At 40.1% G+C, this 16663-nt stretch overlaps 6 protein-coding genes across 8 annotated transcripts; 3 read left to right on the top strand and 3 right to left on the bottom strand.

Moving 5' to 3' along the window:
• Window positions 1-165: 165 nt before the first annotated feature.
• LOC18008354 (BRCA1-associated protein) lies at window positions 166-3057 on the bottom strand. Of its 2 annotated transcripts, XM_006389749.2 has the most exons (12): window positions 2809-3057; window positions 2577-2692; window positions 2324-2432; window positions 2112-2235; window positions 1890-1987; window positions 1702-1808; window positions 1360-1606; window positions 1205-1258; window positions 928-1071; window positions 769-833; window positions 639-693; window positions 166-527 (listed from the first exon to the last, which is right to left on the bottom strand). In XM_006389749.2, the coding sequence occupies exons 1-12, from the start codon at window positions 3019-3021 to the stop codon at window positions 357-359; spliced, it is 1503 nt and encodes a 500-aa protein (XP_006389811.2). In that variant the 5' UTR covers window positions 3022-3057; the 3' UTR covers window positions 166-356. The 2 variants fall into 2 exon arrangements, with proteins under 2 accessions (XP_006389811.2, XP_024007069.1); XM_024151301.1 differs by having other exon boundaries at window positions 1702-1987.
• An 83-nt stretch (window positions 3058-3140) lies between these two features.
• LOC18008612 (3-isopropylmalate dehydrogenase 2, chloroplastic) lies at window positions 3141-5803 on the bottom strand. Its single transcript, XM_006389748.2, has 11 exons — window positions 5496-5803; window positions 5116-5245; window positions 4901-5012; window positions 4733-4808; window positions 4547-4635; window positions 4338-4424; window positions 4135-4251; window positions 3941-4048; window positions 3807-3860; window positions 3557-3709; window positions 3141-3427 (listed from the first exon to the last, which is right to left on the bottom strand). Exons 1-11 carry the CDS (start codon window positions 5710-5712, stop codon window positions 3353-3355), a joined length of 1218 nt encoding a protein of 405 aa, XP_006389810.1. The 5' UTR covers window positions 5713-5803; the 3' UTR covers window positions 3141-3352.
• A 176-nt stretch (window positions 5804-5979) lies between these two features.
• On the top strand, window positions 5980-7828 carry LOC18008273 (pentatricopeptide repeat-containing protein At1g80550, mitochondrial). Its single transcript, XM_006389747.2, has one exon. The coding sequence runs from the start codon at window positions 6046-6048 to the stop codon at window positions 7390-7392; it is 1347 nt and encodes a 448-aa protein (XP_006389809.1). The 5' UTR covers window positions 5980-6045; the 3' UTR covers window positions 7393-7828.
• A 639-nt stretch (window positions 7829-8467) lies between these two features.
• On the top strand, window positions 8468-11992 carry LOC18008261. 2 transcript variants are annotated; one of them, XM_024153168.1, is made up of 9 exons: window positions 8468-8720; window positions 8833-8966; window positions 9891-10078; window positions 10171-10461; window positions 10573-10631; window positions 10718-10754; window positions 10853-10924; window positions 11022-11343; window positions 11518-11992. In XM_024153168.1, the coding sequence occupies exons 1-9, from the start codon at window positions 8573-8575 to the stop codon at window positions 11872-11874; spliced, it is 1608 nt and encodes a 535-aa protein (XP_024008936.1). In that variant the 5' UTR covers window positions 8468-8572; the 3' UTR covers window positions 11875-11992. The 2 variants fall into 2 exon arrangements, with proteins under 2 accessions (XP_024008936.1, XP_006389808.1); XM_006389746.2 differs by having other exon boundaries at window positions 8830-8966.
• Window positions 11993-12996: 1004 nt separating this feature from the next.
• On the top strand, window positions 12997-15486 carry LOC18007871 (protein NUCLEAR FUSION DEFECTIVE 4). The gene is made up of 3 exons (XM_006389745.2): window positions 12997-13439; window positions 13801-14696; window positions 14791-15486. The coding sequence occupies exons 1-3, from the start codon at window positions 13110-13112 to the stop codon at window positions 15254-15256; spliced, it is 1692 nt and encodes a 563-aa protein (XP_006389807.1). The 5' UTR covers window positions 12997-13109; the 3' UTR covers window positions 15257-15486.
• A 135-nt stretch (window positions 15487-15621) lies between these two features.
• On the bottom strand, window positions 15622-16380 carry LOC18008035. The gene has a single exon (XM_006389744.2). The coding sequence runs from the start codon at window positions 16304-16306 to the stop codon at window positions 15791-15793; it is 516 nt and encodes a 171-aa protein (XP_006389806.1). The 5' UTR covers window positions 16307-16380; the 3' UTR covers window positions 15622-15790.
• Window positions 16381-16663: the final 283 nt, after the last annotated feature.

The raw sequence follows: 16663 nt of genomic DNA, 5'->3' as shown, positions 1-16663 counted from the left end.
CTTGTCTATTTTTGGATAATTATTACAAAAAAATAAATAATTTGTTGTCATTTACTAAGTATCTTCTCGGAAATATGTTTTCAAGCAAAGATTCGATACTTAAGTTGGTGTTTAAGTATTAGCGATTGTCTTTATAAACAGAGGGTGAAGACTATAGTAGATCCATGCAATGGGGACAATAACCCCAAGTCAAGATTCTCATTACCACACACAACGAAAATCGTTAGATCTAGACATTCACAGCCCTAAGATTGCTTGACCATATAATAGTCTACTAGCTTAGGATTAAGACCATATCGAAGTTGTCGTTGAAACTAACTAAGGTTTGGTTACAGACACTAAAGGTCTTAATTGATTTAACACTTTCTTCTGTTACTCTTCTTTTTACTTGCATGTACAACACTCCCAGACACCGAGGAAGATGTAGTATTGGTAGATATGGGCAACACCGTACCGTCATCCTTGATCTCTTTTGACTCTGAGACTTCACTCTCATCACCATCCATCTGGGCCATTAGTTTTCCAAGCTGCAAGGTGGTGTGTTTTAATTAGCACATTAGACTACTTGTGTATCTCTTTTCTTAATTCTACAAGAAAAATATCGTAGGTTATATTATTGCCTATCGATGATTCTTTACCTGTTCTTCCAAGCACTGAATCTTTTCATCCTTTGCCTGCACCGCCTTCTTCTCCCTAAAAAAATCGAAGCTCAGTTTCATCAATGGAGAATAAACATATTCCTAGTGCACACCACATGAACATACACACCTTTCTTCCAGTTCTGTAATCTTGGTGCTCCATACGTCCTTATTTTTCAAAAGATTTTCGTTCAGCTACATATCAGAAAAAAACAAGTCAGCCCTCTACAGAAACCCAGACAAACCTTGTTGGAACCAATATGTAAGCATGCCATCAAGATAAACTCACATCTTCAAGAAATTGCTTCTCTTTGATACATCTGTCAAGCCTGGTTTGCAGCTTCTGCAGTCTCTGGCCTATTGCCTTGCTCGCAGCTTCTGAGACTTTCTGTTCGGTTTCCTCTTTGACATTTTGTAGCAATTTCTCAAAATACTAACAGAAAAGACAAACAAAAAAAGAGTCTTAATCTCTTTGCTAGACATAATTATACACTTCAGGTTCTAAACCAGACAATGAAAACTTCAAGAGACTAGAGACACGAAAGGCAAACGGAATACGTGCTTACTTGTTTTTGGTTCTCTAGTTGTGCCTGGAGAAGTTCGTTGTACTCACCAATGATCTGTGGTTTGAAAATGAGAGAAAGATGAGGCAACAATAAATTAACAATAGAGTTTTAAAGTTGAACATGAGGATTATGAAAACATGAAACAAAAGCTCTACCATGTCTACTTTGCTGTTTAAGAGAGCATCAGTAATTCCACTGTCAGAATATTCACAGCTTCCACAACCATCCTTGCTCAGACTACCGTGAGAATTCAACTCCACTAGCTTGCCATCAGTTTTGGATTGAATAAGCCGGTGAACATAATTGTCACCAGCATAATCCCAAACACGCTGTGTTTCCAGCTCAAGTGAGTAGCAATGATCCGTCTCCTCCCAGTGGCTTCTGGCATGTCCTCCCTTGTACCTACGATAGGCATTAGACAACAGGATATGGTTAACCTTGGATGGACGAGAAGGAAAAAAGGCTCCCCTGCTGACTGCAGAAAATGAAATCCATACCTTCCGCAGCCAACAACTCCGCAGATAACACACATCCAGAGATTCTCCGTTGTTTGGCAAACACAACACACTGAATTTTCAGGTTGCTGTTGGCAATATCGACAAACCTGAAAACAAAAAACAACACCCCATGAAGAAAATTGACACCAGACTAAAAAAATAGCATGAAAATGATTAAAGAGCCTTACCGGACAAGAAGAATCTGGCCAATTAGAAATACATGAACAATGGAAGGAATGATTGCACATGGTTGTGAGAATGCCACCTGTGTCTTGGTCCAATCTCTCTGAAACATGAGCATATATATATAAAAAAACGTTTAGAATGTACCGAAACCAATAGTAGTCAATGTATGACACCAAAGAAACCGTCGATCTTAATACCAAACTTGTCTCAGGTTAAGACTTTACCGAGACAAACCGGGCAAGTAGGTTGCTCTATCGGGCCGGCAGCAGAAGGTTGTGTATGGTCAATAGATCCACTGTAACCGGTAAACTGAACATCTAGAGTAAAAAGCAGGCGACAGACATCTTCCTGCACATAATTGACAGCAGCTACTCAACCACAAAGATCAGTGTATATAATATACATCTGGCATAAGGTGTCTCAAACAATTCCATACCTCGAGAGAATTGAACCGTTTCCCTCTAAAATGATGGTAGAATGTATCGGTAGATTCCTGACTATCAAACCTTATCAAAATGCTGTATCTATTTTCAATCCCATCATTCCTGTAAAGATCAAAAGCCAGAAGCAAACTACCTTCAGAACGAAATAGTAGAGAGTTTATATTTGCTCTTCTATACTACCAGAACACATATCGATTTCACAATCAGTCTAGCAAAAAGAATTTGATATGACTCTTATTTTCTTACCTCACCGTTCGCATTTCCAGGATGTGCTGAATAAAGGAGCCGCAGAACTGGCAAAAATCTGCATATGTCATATGGTTCGGCACCCCAAGAACGCAAACAAGAGGGTTCCTCCCAATCTTCAAGGACAAAAAAAACAATTCCAGATTCAGTGAAATAAAAAAAGAATCCGGAGACAAATTGATGCAATCAAACGAAAGAAACCTGAGACGGATTCGATTAGTAGAAATCTTACAGGAAGATTCGATGAGGAAGAAGACGACGACGAAACGGCATCGTCGGAAAACAGATGCATTACGCCGCGAGTCTCTCCGATTCTAGGGTTTCCAGAGGAAAAATGAACTGTCTGAGTCATATCGGAGAGAGAAGATTCACCGGAAGCACTTGCCAGCGGTGGAAAGTCCGATTCTTCTCCGGCGATTATGCTTGAGGTTGAGGGCATCATCATAACTACAACAATTGCCGCGCAAAAGAGAAGAGAAGACTTCCGTTCATAAACCACTACGGCGTCGCTATAGAGACCTTGATACACTGACACGTCACCACCGCTATATACATATTATAATTTTATTCGTTCCAACTCCATCAGGATATTGATTTTACAAAAATAAAACACAAAGTTTCATAATGATCAAATACGTCCCGCTAATAATAATTTAACATCACAGAAACTGTCGCTGAGACTCCTCGCGTACAACATCAACAACTCATTGTTGGAAAAAAATAGAATAAAAATCTCTTGATGATTGATTCACACTCTTCAAAGTTGTACATATGAATTAAACAGAAGCTGGAACTTGAGAGTCCACTGACTTCAGAACCTCCTCTCCCATCTTCTTGCAGCCCACCAGTTTCTGATCACACACCATTCAAAAACACACACAGATATTAGCATTGTGTATTCGTTGTTGCTTATGAACTATTCTCACACCTATACACAACGAAAAGGGAAACGTGTAATAAGAAAGATTCAAGAATAGTACAGTTCCCGCAGAGTAGATGTCTCCTGTTCTGAACCCATTGTTCAGAGCAACCAACACGGCGTCTTCAATTCTCTTAGCTGCCTTTTCTTCTCCAAGTCCATATTTCAGAAGCATCGCAGCGCTGAGAATTGTTGCCAATGGGTTTGCTTTATCCTGAAAATTCAAAGAATCAACAAGTTATTTTTGGCATAGAAGTAGTTTTGATATTGGGGAGCAGAAGCCGTGTTTGTTTGAAGAATAGAGCTAGGACCTGTCCAGCAATATCAGGTGCAGAACCATGTATAGGTTCAAAGAGTCCAGGTCCCTGTAGTAAACATGATTGGATTATGTTCAGACGTGATCATAGTGCTGCATAATCAAAGATCAGATTCTTTCATACTATACCGCATCACTGAGACTAGCAGATGGAAGCATGCCGATGCTTCCTGTGATCATTGACGCTTCATCGGATAATATATCACCAAAAATGTTGTTTGTGACGATGGTGTCAAACTGCATTTAAGAAACCATTGTAAGGAATTACACAGTTCCCACATCAAGGCGCTATCAATCCTGCCTAGTTTGGCAAATATAAGTACCTGTTTTGGGTCACGAACAAGCTGCATCGCAGCATTGTCAACATACATATGTGACAGCTCAACGTCAGGATATTCAGAGGCTAGTGCTGTTACTCGTTTCCTCCATAAAACTGAGGCCTGCATAAAAGAAAAGAGAATTGCTTTCAGTGTTATAAGTGTTACATATGAAGCAGGGGAGAGGAAAACGTAGTTATCAACCATACATCCAAGACATTAGCTTTGTCCACAGAACACAGCTTGCCACGCCTTTTCCGAGCAGTCTCGAAGGCAACACGAGCAATTCTATCAATCTAAGGAACATAAGGAAAAATGCTTTGTTACATCAGTCCGTAGTACTTAAGAAAGAGAGAAGGAGGTTTTTAATAGTATATCAATCCGCGAAAAATCTGCATCGAGGTTTTAGATAGAGTACCTCGTGAGCAGCATAAACCTCAGTATTAAACCCAACTTCCTCGCCATTTTCATTAGTCTTTATGCCCCTTGGCTCTCCAAAGTAAATACCTGTTTCCATGGAATATCACATTGTAAAATACTGTCCTACAAAGGAAAGAAAAAGACAAGAATTTAAGACCAGTCTCATTCAAGTTTCTATACACACCTCCTGTAAGCTCCCTCACAACCATTAGATCAACACCTTCAGCTACCTCTCTCTTGAGTGTGGAAGCATCCACCAACTGAAAGAACCTGACAATGTCAGTTTCACTCACACAGGAAACAAAACTACAGGTAACAAAGCAAATCTTGAGATCCGGAAGAGGATGGTTACCTGTGGTAGAACTGTAGCAGGTCTCAGGTTTGCAAAGACTTTGAGACCAGCTCGAAGTTGAAGTAACCCCTTCTCAGGCCTCAAATGTTTTTCATTGTTATCCCATTTGTACCTAAAATCATACCAACATGATCGTAAGAGAAATCGTATATACCCAAAAATAATAATGCACAGAACGAACAGAAAGTAGAGCCGACAATAGTGGGAAGACAGACCCTCCGATGGCACCAAGAAGCACGGCATCTGATTCTTTCGCAGCAGAGATAGTCTCCTCAGGCAAAGGCACTCCGACCAAATCCAAAGCGGCTCCTCCTATGGGCATCTCCCGGAAGCTAAATTCCACTCCTGATAAACAACACAGACGCAATGTCTAGATATCTAGTGACCAGAAGTAATCCAAATAAGTAATAACCCACCCACGATTCTATATCTAATCTCCACACACAGAAACATGGAATAGAGGTTACTAGAATCCCATTCTCCAATTTCTACTTCTCACGGCTTTTTCAATCGATTAAGTATCGCCATTTCCATTTTCAAAGCAGAAAACAGCTACTACAACAAAAGAATGGGAACATGAGAGAGAGAGAGAAACCTTCCAAAGATCCCGCTTGCTGAAGCACATTTTTGGCGATGGAGACGACCTCCGGACCGATGCCGTCGCCGGGAAGGAGAGTGATGTTGTATCGTTTTTTGCCAGAGGAAGCAACAACGCATCTTACTCTAAAGGGTGCGGAAGATTGTTTGGTGAGAGCTCTGAACGTAGCCGGAAACTTGACCGGCCGGATATTCGTCTGCAGAGCCGCCGCCATTTCTGGGAGAAAAGGATTGCGTTTTTTGGTCTATTGTTTCGGTCTTCGCTGGGGTCCTTCCGGATTTTGAAACTGTGGCTAGCTGATACAGTGACACTACTACATTTTAAGACTTTAGGTCTTTGCATTTAAGGGTCCTTTTGCACATTATTTTATTTTCAAAATCCATCCCAAACTTAATTATTTTTTGTAAATGGAAAGGCTCATTGCCAAACATAACATTTATATCCATTTATTATCTGAGCCTGTAAATGGCGGCGATCTTAGGAAAAGATACATGCTTGAATGATTTGGCGAACCCTAATTTCGGAGGCTACACAGAGCTGAGAGATAATGCTCTTGTCGATATATCTGCGGCGATTAGATCGACTTCGGACTGTTTTTGCTCCCTCCGTTCGGCTGATATCTGGAAAACCCATTTCCGATGTTGATGATGAGAACCTTCGATGTCAGATGGATCAGTCCAGTTACGACCAGAAAACAGTATGCGAAGCGCTCACGTGTTACGGCAACGATTGGCAGAAGGCGTTGGAGTTTTTCAACTGGGTCGACAAGGAATCCGGATTCAGCCATACCACCGATACATTCAATCGGATGATCGACATTCTGGGTAAGTATTTCGAGTTCCAAACTTGCTGGGTTTTGATCAATCGGATGGCCGAAAACCCGCTTTCGGTCCCGAATCACGTCACGTTTCGTATCATCTTCAAGCGTTATGCTATGGCGCATCTTGTTCAGGAGGCTCTTGATACTTATGACAAATTGGATGATTTCAATTTGAGAGATGAAACCTCTTTTTATAACCTCGTCGATTCGCTCTGCGAGCATAAACATGTCGTTGAAGCAGAAGAGCTTTGTTTTGGGAAGAATGTGATCGGTAATGGTTTTAGTGTGAGTAATACTAAGATTCATAATCTGATTCTTCGCGGGTGGTCGAAGTTGGGATGGTGGGGCAAATGCAAGGAGTATTGGGAGAAGATGGATACCGAAGGTGTTGCAAAGGATTTGTTTTCGTATTCTATTTACATGGATATAATGTGCAAGAGCGGAAAACCGTGGAAAGCTGTGAAATTGTACAAGGAAATGAAGAGTAAAAGAATGAAACTTGATGTTGTTGCTTATAACACTGTCATTCGCGCCATTGGAGCTTCGCAAGGTGTTGAGTTTGGCATGAGGATGTTTCGGGAGATGAGGGAAAGAGGTTGTGAACCTAACGTTGCCACGCATAACACAATCATCAAGCTTCTTTGCGAAGACGGGAGGATGAAGGATGCGTATGGGATGCTTAACGAGATGCCTAAGAAAGGATGTCAACCCGATTCAGTCACTTACATGTGTCTTTTTGCTCGTCTGGAGAAACCAAGTGAGATCCTAAGTCTGTTTGGTAAGATGATAAGGAGTGGAGTTAGGCCAAGAATGGATACTTATGTGATGCTTATCAGGAAGTTTGAGAGATGGGGATTTCTTCAGCCGGTTTTACATGTGTGGAAGACGATGAAAGAGTCTGGGGATACTCCTGATTCAGCTGCTTATAACGCTGTGATCGATGCTTTGGTTCAGAAAGGAATGCTGGATATGGCTAGGGAATATGAAGATGAAATGGTTGAAAGAGGGCTATCTCCAAGAAGAAGGCCTGAGCTGGTAGAAACGTCACTAGAAGAGACGCTAGTTTGTAGATAATAGAAAAGTTTACATGGAAGAAACTCTTTGGTTGTCTGTTCAAAACGGACAACAAGTAAGTCAAGCGAAACAAGAAGCTTCATGTTCTGCCTTTAGTCTTGATATCAAGAAGCCTCCTTTGGTTGAAGAAATCGCCCAAAGATATCATCTTTGAAATTAATTTACATTGGCATTTTGTTTTCAACGGGAAACTGAGTAATCACTGAGTTTCATAGAGAGGATTGAGGAATCTTGTTTGCGTTCCTTGAAAATTGGAACGAGTGATGGAACAAGTCGGTGAGTGAGTAAACCGTGAGAGCATGAGGCTTGAACCATAGAATTTTTATATTGTAGTAACCATTTCCAAATGCTTTTATTGTTTTTTTAAGTTTTGAACTAAAGAATAAGATGATACCATCTTTTCTTTGTAAGGATATGGAATGATTCTTGCCTTCGTGTAAACAATATGATCATTAAACCATTCTTTCAACAACGTTAATTTTCTTTTTTGGATTTTTCTAAAAACTGGGGAAGTTGGTACCAGACGAATTAAGTGTGGATGTTAAATGCAATTTTCCGTTTTAAAAATTCTAGTGGTAGCTGAGTGAAGTATAGATATAGATATTCATTCAATTTTCCGTTTCAAAATACTAGTAGCTGAATTAAGTGTAGATATTAATACACTTTTCCGTTTCCATGTTCTCCTCAAGGGATTATCCATTGCGACACGGAAAAGTTTTTTTTACAAGTCAATCAGAAAATAAATGTGTTTATCAATTTTGTTCTATCATTTTCAAATTTAAATAATTGTATACTACTAAATGGATGGATCACTGGGGAATAGAAACCGCGTGGAGTTGGTGGTTTTAACTTCTTTTTTTTTTAATACAGATAAATTTAGATATCAGCCAATGAGAACTTAAAGAGTAATTAATATCGGAAAAAAAAAGAAACTAAAATGAGGTTAAAACAAATTAGAATAACAATGGATGGAGAAAATTCTGGAAAAAAAAGATTCTAAATAAGGGAATATATATAATGAGCTATCGTTTCGTCTTCTTTCTCCTTGATATCCTGGAGAAATAAAAGATTCTTATTGATGCATAGATAGATAAACCCTTTTTTTAGAGTTGCAGAAATTAGAAACGGAACCAAACAATCAAAAACATAAGAGAGAGAATTATAAATAAATTAGAAAAAAATGCTTTTCAGTGAAACGCCGTCGTTTCATGATCGCCGTCGACTCCTTCTTATCGCCGTTGGGCTTCTGGTCTTGTCGAGTTTGGTTTCATTCTCTCATGGGGTTTCTGCTTCTTGTCATCACCATCCATCCTCAACCTCATTTCAAGGTTCTTCACGTTCTTTTTTATCATTATTAGTACATTTTGTAAATCTAAAGTTTTGTTATTTCCCATTGTAAAAATTTGATAACTTATGGCTTTTTTGTTTTTATTTAAGGAGTGAGGAGGCAAATTTTGGAAGGAGGAAATGGGACATTGGTGTTAGCTGCGGAGAGGACACGGCGGCCTGACCCTCTCAACCATTTCAATATTTATTCCGATGGTTGGAACGTTACCAATTCTCATTACATCGCCGTGAGTCCTCTTTTGATTAATTTCCCTAAACTCTTATATTCAATATTCAAAATGTCAAATTGAAATTGAAACCAATGTGTTTTACGAACAGTGGCTTTAATGGCCAGAACAAATCTCTCAAAACCCTTTATTTTGTTTTCTGCTAAACTAAGAGGCCATGCGGTTTTAGGTTTTGGGGTAAATCATGTAACAAGAGATAGTGTCTGGCAAAAACAAAATTAGGAAAAAGATGAGGCCTGTGGCGCAACTGCGTATCAAAATCGTAAACGTTGGCCTCTAGGGGGGAGTTTATACGTTTAAGCTAGTTTCAGGGCAACTCACGTAATAACTGATAGTCCTGTACTAAAATTAAAATAACGAAAACTATGATGTTTTGTCGTGGCAACTGGGTAAGCAAGCTTTGGGGTAAATCATGTAACAATTGATTGCACCGGGCCAAAATTAGATTAAAGAAAAAATTTGGTATTTGACTACATTTGTTGTAGTAAGTGGGAGCTTCCGAGAAAAGAAAACCTAATTTGGAAATTGTGTTTCTTATGATTATTAGAGCATGTACATTGGAAAAATTCTCTTTGAAGTTTCTAAGAATATAAAAATAATTTTTTGGGATATATGAATAGTGAAGGATCTGTTTGAGTTTTGTGTTCCCATTGGTGAATCCTTCACTAACAAACCAAAAAATGGTCGAGAACAAAATAGTTGAGATGGTCCAAAAATTTTTTTAGTAAAAATCAATGATCATTCAACAGGTGCCTTAAAAACCCATTAAAACTGATCCTTAAAATCCTTATATAAGGATCGGTTTATAAGTTATTGAGCTTTTTCCATTTCTTTTATTTCATTTTACCTAGGTTTTTGGGCCAAAAATCTCTCTAGAACTGCTGATGGACATGATCTTATTAATTTACAAATGGTTTTTTTCAGTCCGTTGGATTTTCTGCAGTTCCGTTCATAGTAATAGCAATCGTGTGGTTCGTATTCCTCGGACTCTTCCTCGTCTGCTCATGCCTCTGTTGCTGTTGCTGCGGTTGCGGCCGCCGGAACTACGGCTACTCTCGCGTCTGCTACACTCTCTCTCTCGTCTTCCTCCTCCTCTTCACTGTCGCCGCCGTGTAGCTACCTCTTCCCTCTACTATATAAACAAATTATTTATCGATTGCCTACCTTGATTAATAATCATTTCTAAATAATGTCGTTTTTGCAGGATTGGGTGTGCGATGCTGTACACTGGGCAAAACGAGTTCTACGGTAGCGTGGAGAAGACGTTTATGTACATTGTGAGACAAGCAACTGATGTTTTGGGTAAGCTAACGAGCTTATGGGACTCGATTCAATCTGCAAAAGACATTCAGCTCGATGGACATAACCTGTTTCCTCCTGAGTTTAGAGGTAACATTGATCATTTCAACAACATGATCAAGATGTCTAACATCACTTACCCTGACCGTGTCGCTAATCAGACAATCCGTTATCTCACTGGAACACTAAACCCTGTGTAAGTGTACTCATTAGATACTTGGCTTGCGTTACAAGTTATAAACATTAAGCTAGCTCTGTTTAATTATTTGACTCGATTCCTTTTTTTATTTTTGTTATTATTTTCCAGGAGATATGTGTTAAACGTGATCGCTGGTGTTATGCTCGCAGTCGCATTCCTCGGCCTCTGTAAGTTCAAAACTAAAAACATTTATAATTCCATCTGTTTCACCGCTTTTGTCTGTTCTAACATTCCAATTTGTCATTCTGAACAGTGTTTTCGTTTTGTGGACTGCGAGTTCTTGTCTACCTGTGAGTTACACATAGATTTCTTCCATACAGTCGATATATACTAGATTAAATCATGTCCAAATTAATAAAATGGTTAAAATTGATGTTGAAATTACCAGCTTAGTAATCCTGGGTTGGATTCTCGTCACAGCAACGATCCTCCTCAGCGCAGTCTTCCTCGTCTTCCACAAGTAATTAATGACGTTTAAATCATCATCCCTTGGTCTAGTTCAAGATTCAAAGTTTTATTGCTTTTATCAAACAAACTAATGAGGTTATTTAAAACAGTGTGGTTGCGGACACGTGTATGGCTATGGACCAATGGGTGCATGATCCGGCGGCAGAGTCAGCCTTGAGCCAACTTCTTCCATGTTTAGACCCAAAAACCATTGGAGAGACGTTGGATATAACCAAGACGATGACTTCTACGGCCGTTGACATGACCAATGCGTACACGGTCAATGTAAGTAACCATGAGTTCCCACCTAATGTCCCCTTCTACCATAACCAGTCTGGTCCGCTCGTTCCTCTTCTCTGTAACCCGCTCGACACAAATCACAATCCTCGACCTTGTGCTCCTGACGAAATTCTCCTCGCCAATGCTTCTCAGGTACATACACATGACCATCCTTTTTTACATATACAACGTTAATAGTAGAAGTATAACTGTATAAGAGTAAGAATATATGCTAAAAAAAGGTAACTTTATTAGATAAAAATAAGGGAACTGTAGGCAATAATATTAACATGTTTTTTGTCTTTTTTTTTGGTTATGGGTAAATAGATATACAAAGGGTATGTGTGCCAAGTGAACGCAGAAGGGATATGCATAACGCAGGGTAGGTTAACCCCAGCATCATACGATCAGATGATGGGTGCGATCAACGTCGGGTTCACGTTGGACCATTATGGTCCGTTCTTGGCTAGTATAGCTGATTGCACCTTCGTCCGAGACACCTTCAGAGACATAACCACCAAGAACTGCCCTGGACTCAGCATCACCAGCCAGTGGATCTACGCAGGCCTCGCGTCACTCTCTGGAGCAGTCATGTTCTCACTCATCTTTTGGTTGATTTTCGTCAGAGAGAGACGTCACCGATCTCATACTAAGAAGTCTATGATCCAGATGAATAGATTTTAGTTACTGCATGCGGACACCCCATTTCTTGAATTAATGAGTGAGCAGATATGTTAATTATTAAGTTAATCCTTTTTTTTCTTTTGGAAACGTTAATGAAAAAAATAATCCTTTTAGAATGAATTCGTCCAATCAAATCTCTTTTGAACTCCTCACTAGAAACCAAGAACACGCGTTGAACATTGTGTGGGCTGTGGTCAAGATGAGTAGGTTTCGATAAAGCAAGTCATTTAATGAATGACCTTGAGATAGAATGTCCTCGTCTGGCCCCAAATTAAATGTAATTAGTAGGTAGTAATTACGAGTAACAGACTAACAGGCCACAGTGTGGATATGATACAAGTACAACGAATGTGAAATTTGTACGTGTCGGCTTGCTATTTGCGCCTCGAGGCCGGTGCAGATTTTACGTGTCTCTGCCGTTTCAGTTTTCAAATTATATTTTTCCTCGTAGTCGAAATAGGTGAGATTTCTTTTATTTGTCTGTTTTTGACTAGATTCATTTTTTCGTTTCTGTTTGTTAAAGCAAAAAAAAAAACAAAGAAGCTGTGTGCATCCTCCTAGCAAGGCACATATATATACACAAATAATAAATACCAAATACATTGTAAATTAAAATATAGAAATTGTAGATGATTAAAGTAATAGAGAAATGGGATCGTTAAGAACAAAGCGAAAGCCATGCCTCGGGCAGTCCACGCGGGACGAATTCATAGTCAATGACCTCACGTGTTTCCTACACAAAATCTTCGCATGACAACAACTTATTCTGTTTTGCTTATGTGTTATTATTAGATAATTATAAATTCGAATAAAACAAGATATCATCCTATGTTTTTTTGGAAAATAAAAAAAAATAATCAATAAATTCATATAAATAAGTTGTCGACTGATTTGCTCGAACTACAATAAAAATCTGTTTTCAGACCCACCTGCAATTATTAAAAGATTTAACATGATTAGTTTCAAAAGTAATGGGGCTAACAAATATCTCAAGAATCACGCTTTTGCTCTCGACTTTGTATATAAAAAAAAAGAATTCGTATATAACGTAAATGCATAATTAACATATGTTTAACTTTAATACTATAAATAATTGCTGAAAGTTGTGAAGATTATATAGAAACACACCAAACATTTAAAGAGTGATATAAGGATTCATCTCTCCTCTTTGCACTACTTTAAAGCAAAGCAGTTCTAAAATCCCCAGGGGAGAGAGTGAGTGACAGATCGGAGATATGCCGAAGCTGGTGGAAAAATCGGGAAGCCGACCACCGTGGGTGGGATTAGCTGCCGCCGCGTGGGTTCAGATGTCGGCGGGAACAGCTTCGACGTTCCCGCTTTACTCCGCCGCTCTCAAATCGGTTTTGGGAATTAACCAGCAACAGATCACGATCCTTGGCGTCGCTTGCGATTTGGGAGAAAACATGGGGCTACTTCCAGGTTACGCCAGTAACAAGCTTCCTCCATGGTCGATGCTTCTCATCGGACTCTCCTCTTGTTTCCTCGGTTACGGCGTTCTCTGGCTCTCCGTCAGCGAAATCGTTCATGGTTTGCCTTTCTGGCTGGTAAGAATCAAATCGATTGTTTAACTTTTGTTTTGTTATCCATGCGGCAATTTCTGATTCCGAATTGTCTTTCTTACTTCTCCGATGCCAAAAATGAGATCAAAATTTTGTGCTATTACAACCCCTAGATTGCATCGAATGCTTATCAGTTTCCTTGATTTCAAATTTTTCTAACTAAGTGATCTTGCTATAAGTTCCGTCATGGATTAGCTTTGTTAACTTCTATTCAAAGACCGATTGATATGTGACTGATTTCTCCTTTCCACGGAAAAATAAAAGAGAGCAAGAATTGATCATCTCTATTCTCGTTGAACACTGAGCTTACAAGACTAGTTTGTTTTGCTTATCGTGTTGTTGACAGCTATTCATCGCTCTAGTTGTGGCCACCAATAGCAGCTCATGGTTCGGCACAGCATCTCTAGTGACCAATATGAGGAACTTTCCTATGAGCCGAGGCCCTGTGGCAGGACTCCTCAAAGGCTATATTGGGCTCAGCGGTGCAGCATACACTGTGTTGTTCAGCGTGTTGCTTCACCATTCAGCTTCGAATCTGCTTCTGTTTCTTACGGTTGGCGTTCCAGTTTTATGCTTAGCTGTGATGTATTTTGTCCGCCCCTGTATTCCGGCTACCGGTGAAGACCCTTGTGAGCCCATTTATTTTGCTTTTCTGCTCGGCACTAGCATACTTCTTGCTGCTTATCTTGTTGTGACGACTGTAGTCAGTGAGGTGTTTACACTGTCAAGCGTACTCAGATATGTTCTTGTGGCTGTCATGGTGTTGTTTTTGTTTTCGCCTCTTTCGATTCCTATCAAGATGACACTTTTCCGTTCAAATGCCAAGAGATCTCTACCGGGTTCTTCAGACAATCTAGCCAAAGAGGAAGGCGTGTCAGCCCAGGAAGAACCATTGCTGACACCTTCTACCTCAGCTTCAAACCTGGGGTCTCTCTTCCAAGGAGATGATGCATCGGATATGGAAATACTTCTCGCTGAAGGAGAAGGTGCGGTTAAGAAGAAGAGAAAACCCAGGAGGGGTGAGGATTTCAAGCTTGGCCAAGTCTTTGTCAAGGCAGATTTCTGGCTGCTTTGGTTTGCCTATTTCCTTGGCATGGGTTCGGGCGTTACGGTCTCGAACAACTTGGCACAGATCGGATTTGCTTTTGGTATCAAGGACACGACAATACTACTCTGCCTCTTCAGCTTCTTTAACTTTATAGGTCGTCTCGCGTCAGGTGCCATTTCTGAGCACTTTGTGAGGTAAGAATTAATCTCTCTCATATATCACTCAAAAGCAGTCTCTCTGTTTCTTTCTTAGAAAGAAGAAGCGTCTCACATACGGTTTGCCTCTCAGGTCAAGAACACTTCCAAGAACACTATGGATGGGAGCGGCGCAGCTAGTGATGGTATTCACGTTCCTACTCTTTGCCATGGCCATCGACCACACCATCTACGTGGCGACTGCACTTATCGGGATAGGCATGGGGTTTCAGTTCTTATCGATCGCGACCATATCCGAGCTCTTTGGTCTGAGACATTTTGGAATCAACTTCAACTTCATACTACTGGGAAACCCAATCGGTGCCACCATATTCTCGGCGTTTCTTGCGGGATACATCTACGACATGGAAGCAGATAAGCAAGGGAACCCGACCTGCATTGGCCCGGATTGCTTCCGGGTAACGTTCTTGGTCCTAGCCGGGGTGTGTGGACTTGGAACTCTGCTGACTGTTATATTGACGATGAGAATTCGCCCGGTTTATCAAGCTCTCTATGCGTCAGGCTCTTTCCGGTTGCAGCCGCAGTCAGGTGGTCATTGAGGTATTCAGGGAAAGCCAGAGAGACTGATCAGTCATAGATATACACTTATATAGTTGCTATATATCTACTTTTCGTTGTTATTATCATTAAGGCTCCTGATGTATCATGAGACGTTTTTTTTGGGGGGAGATTTGTAACTTTGTAGTGTATTATTCCAGCTTCGTAATGAGTTTGTAATGTTGGTTGTGTCTGTTTGATGTTTTCATTTTAGTTATTTATCCATATCTTTGACAGATAAACGGAAACAAATAGAGTTTCTCTCCTCGACAAGCCAACCATGGAAACAACGATGGTCGTATTGTTAGGAATTGTGTCTTTATCAATGAACATTAGTAACAATTAAAAAAATAATTATCGTCACATAACAACAGAATCATTTCTAAATTTTTAACTGTCAATAACAAAACTCAGTAGTAGCCTAACAAACACACTCGAAAACTGTTAATTAACAAAACTCAGTAGTAGCCTAACAAACACACTCGAAAAATGAGCAAAAAAAAAAATCAAACCAGTGGTAAAAATATAACCATCTTCTAAGTAGGTTTGAGATTCTGAAACATTGAATCCCACTTAACCTCTTGAGCATATATCCCATCGTGGCAGCATTGGAGCCTGCATGGAGTGCCGTTGGTCAAGAGAAGAGTCTCTTCCTTGCAGCTGGGCATGATCACAGATCTCTTGTTCCTCTTGAGAAAAGAGCCTTTCCTTCTGGGCACGACCACGAGAGCCCGAGACGACGACGATTCCTCGCGTCGGATCAAGGCGCGAACATACTCGGAGAAGCGTGTCCCGGTTTTGCGAATGGCGATCATCAAGACTCTGGAAATGGAACGAGGGGTGAGCGGAGGAGACGGTTTGAGATGATGGCGAGCGAGCTTAAGGATCTCGAGACGGTGCTTGGCGATGGAGATGCCCATGCTCTGGAGAAACTCGTGGTTGAAGAAAGCGATGTCTTCATACTCGAGCTCGTTGTGTGAGAAGGAGAGACCGTACTCGTAGATGAGGGAATCTTGCAGCTTTGTTCTTGACAGCCATGAGAACCAATCCATTCGATCTTAATAAATAATTAAGAAAATTGGATCGATCTGGGTGAGAGTAACTGTGTGGTTTTTGGGGAGGTTAAAGTCTCGTTCAATGGAGTACCTTTATATATATATATATATATATAAAGGACAGAGAGAAACAGAGAGAGAAACAGAGGTTGGGGTTCTTTTTGACTTTATTGAAAAGTAGAGAGAGGGCCTTTACTTGGTAAGGTGGGTGAACGCAACGAATGGACTCAACTGTAGACCCAAAGTGACAAAGAAAGGCTCCATAGTTCACACAACATTTCCCATTGTCAAAATAAATATATTTGTATAACTATTTTATAATTTTTTTAAAAAAATATATATTAGCACTTTCAA

This window comes from Eutrema salsugineum, unplaced genomic scaffold (assembly GCF_000478725.1).
Source record: "Eutrema salsugineum unplaced genomic scaffold, Eutsalg1_0 scaffold_9, whole genome shotgun sequence".
Classification (NCBI taxonomy): Eukaryota; Viridiplantae; Streptophyta; class Magnoliopsida; order Brassicales; family Brassicaceae; genus Eutrema; species Eutrema salsugineum.
This window is presented reverse-complemented; position numbering and strand designations above follow the sequence as displayed.